Genomic DNA, 5,653 nt, shown 5'->3' on the forward strand with positions numbered 1-5,653 from the left:
AGTTTTTATTGTAACATAATATAAAGTATTGATCATAATTAATGAACCTTATTTATATTCCATAAATATTTAAATCATAATAAATGAACTATAATCATTTTCATAAATATCTTAATTTATTGGGTTTCATTAGTTGTACAAATGTAATAGGTTGCATTTGAAACGATATATATATATATATATATATATATATATATATAGTTGACATAACATACTAGGAATACAAAGATGGTCTTTTGGAAATTAAAAAATATATAAATTGTTCAAAAATTGTTTTCTTGTATCTTTTTTAATTGAAATGATGGTTTAAGAGTCTATTTTGTTCATCTGCTATTATATTATCTTGAATAAAAACTAATATTATAATATTAATATTAATTAAATAATCCATAAATTAAACCTAAACCTCAATTGCCTTCCTACTTCCATTTCCATCTACACCACTTTCCTTAATTACACCATTACCCCCTACACTACCATTGATAACAGATTCCTCACTTTTAACCCCCTTAAGAATCCCATATTTACCCAAAAACCCCTCACCCCAATCCCAAATGTTCAGTACCATGTACGTTCCAATACCGGCGATCAGTCCATACGCGATGGAGTACGTCAATGGCATCAATATCAGCGTCATAAACGCCGGTATCGCCTGCCTCATATCATCCCAATCAATCTCCACCACCGATCTCATCATCATCACCCCCACCAGTATCAACGGCGGCCCCACCGCCCATGCCGGAATCGATGCCAGCAATGGCGTAAAGAAGAATGCCAGCATGAAATATCCCGCCACCGTCAAAGCTGTCAGTCCGGTCCTCCCACCTTCTCTTATTCCGGTGGACGACTCAATGAACGCCGTTACCGGCGACGTTCCGAGTAATGATCCCACAACGATTGCCGATGCGTCTGACATAAAAGCAAAATACTGGCCTTCAAAGTCGCCGTTTTCGTCGCTGAATCCAGCGAAACGTGCCATGGAATATAGGGTTCCGGTGGTGTCGAGGATGTCAACGTAGAGAAAAGTCACTAATGCTTCCCAGAAATAAGCTTTTTTAATGCTTGAGAAACTCAATGCGCCGGCGGTTGATTGGATTTTATGAACGTCGACGATCTGTTTGAAGTATTCGTAGGCGGAATCACCCGCCGGAGTTTGTGGAAACACCGTTACTTGCGTGTTACGGAACCATGAAACCGCCGTCACGAATACAATGCCGTAAATCATCGCTCCTTTTATATTTTTAACCAAACAATAAGCTATAATTACGAAGCCGACCACGCCAAGCCATAACGTTGGGCTCTCCATTCGGTTATTCACACACATGATTTCGCCGGAGACTGAGCCGGCGGGAAGGAGTGAAACGGTGCCGTTTGGGAAAGTGATGACCGGCGCGAGTGACGCGCGTGAGGATCTTGGACAGGCGCCTAACGTAACGAGGGTGGAAGAACTGTAGCCGATTAAGCCAATGCCTTCGTTATTCTGCAAACCGATAAACGCTAAAAATAATCCGATTCCGGCGGACGAAGAGATCCTTACCGGCTTCGGAACTAGTTTCGCGAGCTTAGCACGTACGCCGACGGCGGAGACCAGAAGAAATATCATCCCTTCGATGAAAACAGCGGCGAGTGCGTTTTCGTATGAAATGTTGCCGGAGCCATGAAATCCGACGACGGTGTAAGCGAAATAAGCGTTAGTTCCCATTCCCGGAGCTAAGGCCAACGGTAAATTAGCGAAAGTCCCCATGATTACGCAGCCAATGAGAGACGATGCGACGGTGGCAACGATGAGGTCCTTCCTGACTCTTTCTAGACAGGCGGTGTAACCGGGGTTGACCGGCGGAAACTTGCAGGAGATATCAGGTTGAATGACGGTGCAGTTGGTGGCGGAGGGGTCGGAGCAGAGAGGGATGCAGTCGGAGACGGAGCAAGTCGCACCGGAGTCAGAGAGGATGCTGGCGTTAACAGCAAGGATGTAGGCCATGGTGAGGAAGGTGGCGGTGCCAGCACGGAGCTCGGTGGTGAAGGTGGTGTTTCTTTCATTGAGTTTGAAGCGTTCTCCGATGCGTGATTTTCCGATAAAGGTGTTGAGACGTGTCAAAGACGACGGCGGGACGGAGGTCTCCATTTTTGTATGGTAGGAACCAGGGAGAGGAAGTACGTTATGAGGAGATCATGGTTGTGTAGTGTTGTGTTGTCTCCAAAAAAGAGATTTGTTGGTTTGAAATTCTATCGAGTGAATCTTCATATATATATAAGATTATTATTAGTGGGCAATCAAAATAAAAAATAATTTAATGAGTATCAAATAATAAAAATATAACAGAGTTTGGTTTGCAGAGCGGAATTTGATGGAAGTGGAATCCGTTAAGGAATTTGGTTTTGAATGAATCATAATAAATCACGTTTGGTTGGTAGATTGAAATTGAATCTCTCAAAAGAATTGCAATTACCATCTCTGTATGGGGGAGGATGGTAGCTTTGAGGACGACAATAGTGATATGGTGGTATTGACGGTGGTGGCTGGTGGGGTAGCTGTGATGACAAAAGTAATGGGATGATGGTCGGTGGGGGTATGGTTAAGGTGGTAGATGTGACGATGATAGCAATGGCATGGTGGTAGTGGGTTGGGCGGGAGTAGGTGGCTGAGTGGTAGTTGTGACGACGACAATACTTGCATGGTGATCGGGTGGTAGGGGTGATTGTGACAACAATAATAATGACATAGTGGTCAGCTGTGGGTTGGAGGTTAAAGGGTGACGGTTGTAACAATGACAATAGTAGTGTGGTTTTTTTTTTTTTTTTTTTTTTTTTTTTTTTTTTTTTTTTGGGAAGAGGAGGGGGGGGGGGTAGAGGTGAGGTGAGGGATGGGGAGTGTTGGTTAAATTAGATGTAATAAGATAAAATTTAATTCATTCGCTTATGCCAATAAACGGGATACTACATTTTCAGCATGTGAACTAAAACAAAAGAATTCAAATTTGGTTAAAGAATTGATCATTCCAATTATGAATTTTGTTACAATTAAATATAATTTTTTTTGAAAATTTTGATTTTTAACTACTAAAATCGATCAAATAAATTTAAAAAAATGGATCAAGTAATTTTAGGTAATTTTTTAGAGATACTTAAAAAATGGATCAAATAAATTTAAGAAACATAATTGGAAAAAACTATTATTTATAGTAAAATTATAATAATTGATTCCTTTAAAACAACAATAATGGTAATAATTACGCAATTGTAATCAAGAATCTAAGATTTTTCCGTTTCTTTTTAAACTATCTATTAAAAATAAGACTTACGGGTTGTTTACCCAAATGTTTATCCGGTAAATGCTTACCGATACAAGTCAAGACTACAATTTATTTTGATGCTTAAGATTTTAGTAAATCAAAACGTATTGAATGCAACAATTTACCCGGTAAGCACTTACCTAGGTAAGAGTCGTCATCTTTACTTACTGGGCAAGACTTTTCATCATTTTCCTCGCTCTTACCCGGTAAGATTATTGACCCTTGTTATGTTCATCCGAATAGAAACTTTATCTGATAAACACTTACCAAGTAAATATTTAGTAAACGGTCCCTTAATAACATCTTCAAAAATACTATTTTGATTTTTTTTTTGTCATTTAAAAATCAATATTCTAAGTAAAATCAATTTAAATGAATGTAAGACCATCCACATACGGCTTTCAAAGCCAATTGCAAAAGCAATTGCAAAAAACTTTAGTTTGCCACATGAGATTTCACTTTCAATATTTGCAAGTCACTTTGCAATGCCACATGGCACCCACTTGCCTCCAATTTTCTTTTTTTTCTTTTAATTATTTAATTAAACTATTTTTATACAAAACAATTAATTTTATAAATTAATAATGTTAATATATTTTTAATTACATTAATTATATAATAAATTAAATTATTTTAAATATTAAATTTTATAATTACATAAAAAATAATTAGAATGTATATATAAATAATTTATAAAATAGTTAATAAATGTTGTAGTGGGGACCACTTTTGAAAGTGTAGGTGAATTGCAGGTGTGTGGAAGATAATTGCAAAAGCTGATGTGGCATAATTAAAAGTGTAAATGGATTACAGGGATGTGGATGGTGTAAGTGCTGAAGTGATGAATTATATAAATATTTTAATACTATTATTTATTACAAAATTAACACTTCACCACACACATAAATATAAAAATAGATTAATGAGCTTTTTACGAGCTAATACCAATAACTTTTATTACTATTTTATGTTAAATCTGAAAATTAAAGGGCTCTTTATCAACCACTTATTCGGTAAATGTTTCTCGACAAAATTAACACTATCATTTACTTATTATGTAAGATTTTAGCCCATCAAAACAACATCATATGCAACAATTTACCCGGTAAGCACTTACCATGGTAAGAGTCGTTACCCTCACTTACCGAGAAAGACTTTTGGTCTTTATCTCGTTCTTACCGGGTAAGGTTCTTGGTTATTATCATATTCATCCGGTAATGTAATAAGCACTTATCCAAATAAGCGTTTGATAAACGATCCCTAAAATTATTGAATCAATTGATTACTTAATGGGAAAAAAATGAATACTAATGATTTCAGTTATGATCGATATCTTTGATATTAATGTTAAACTAGAAGGGTACTCGCATAATACAGCGAGATAAGTCTCGATTTTAATGTTTTGGTTTTTCTTGTCTCAGTCGATGTTACAATACAATTTTATGTGGTTTTAACGATAATGTTTTTATTTTTGAATATAAATATAAATATGAAGATATATAATAAAAAATGAAAAAAAATATTGATATTAGTACCAAACTAACTATTTAAAATTTTCTCGTCTTTTGTGTACTCTTTAATTCATTTTTTTTTTATTTTTGGTTTACTAATATAATTTTTATAAAGATAATAATTAAGTATTTGTTAGAACTCAATAATTATCCTAATTATATTTAAAATGAGACTTTTATCCTCTATTTGATTATGTTTATCTACAGTTAGTTACACGAATTCAAAAATAAAGCTTTAATTAATTGTATTTAGCACAATTTACTTATAATCTTGAATGTTAAGTAATATGCATAAATAAACAGTATTTTATGTATAAAAAATAATTTTTAAAATTTTTTATCAAATGTTTTATAATACAATATAGATAAAATGTGAAGTGTGTTGATTCAAATCATCCATAAAATAGAACGTTTTTTTTTTTTTTTTTTGCCTTTAATAATCTGTGAATAAAATATGCGAGAAACAACCAACGGTATGATCACTATTTTTTTTTTTTTTTTTTTGCCTTTAATAATCTGTGAATAAAATATGCGAGAAACAACCAACGGTATGATCACTACTTGATTTATGTATTTAAAAAATAATAATAATAAATATATAAATTTTCTAACGTGTCATTTTCGTTCAGATTATCATCATCATCACAAATTCCAAATAAATATAAAAAGATCTCAAGCACTAAATCCCACAAATGTCTATTTTATTTTATTAAAAATTAAGTTTTTTAAAAAAGGCAGAAATACCCTGATAATAAGTTGTTAAAGCAATGTTGTGCCATAATTAGGAAATGTTGGAGGAAAAACTGTAAAATATATAAAAACTAAGGAATACTTTAACAGAGGAGCGTT

General features: G+C 34.2%; 1 protein-coding gene across 1 annotated transcript; it reads right to left on the reverse strand.

Moving 5' to 3' along the window:
- Positions 1-400: 400 nt before the first annotated feature.
- On the reverse strand, positions 401-2,169 carry LOC112502480 (adenine/guanine permease AZG1). The gene has a single exon (XM_025106398.1). It carries the CDS (start codon positions 2,123-2,125, stop codon positions 401-403), a length of 1,725 nt encoding a protein of 574 aa, XP_024962166.1. The 5' UTR covers positions 2,126-2,169.
- Positions 2,170-5,653: the final 3,484 nt, after the last annotated feature.

Source organism: Cynara cardunculus (assembly GCF_001531365.2).
Source record: "Cynara cardunculus var. scolymus isolate 2C chromosome LG 1, CcrdV1, whole genome shotgun sequence".
Classification (NCBI taxonomy): Eukaryota; Viridiplantae; Streptophyta; class Magnoliopsida; order Asterales; family Asteraceae; genus Cynara; species Cynara cardunculus.

Coding starts and splice junctions, on each gene's coding strand:
- LOC112502480 (XM_025106398.1), bottom strand. CDS start 2,125: ATGGAGACCTCCGTCCCGCCGTCGTCTTTGACACGTCTCAACACCTTT.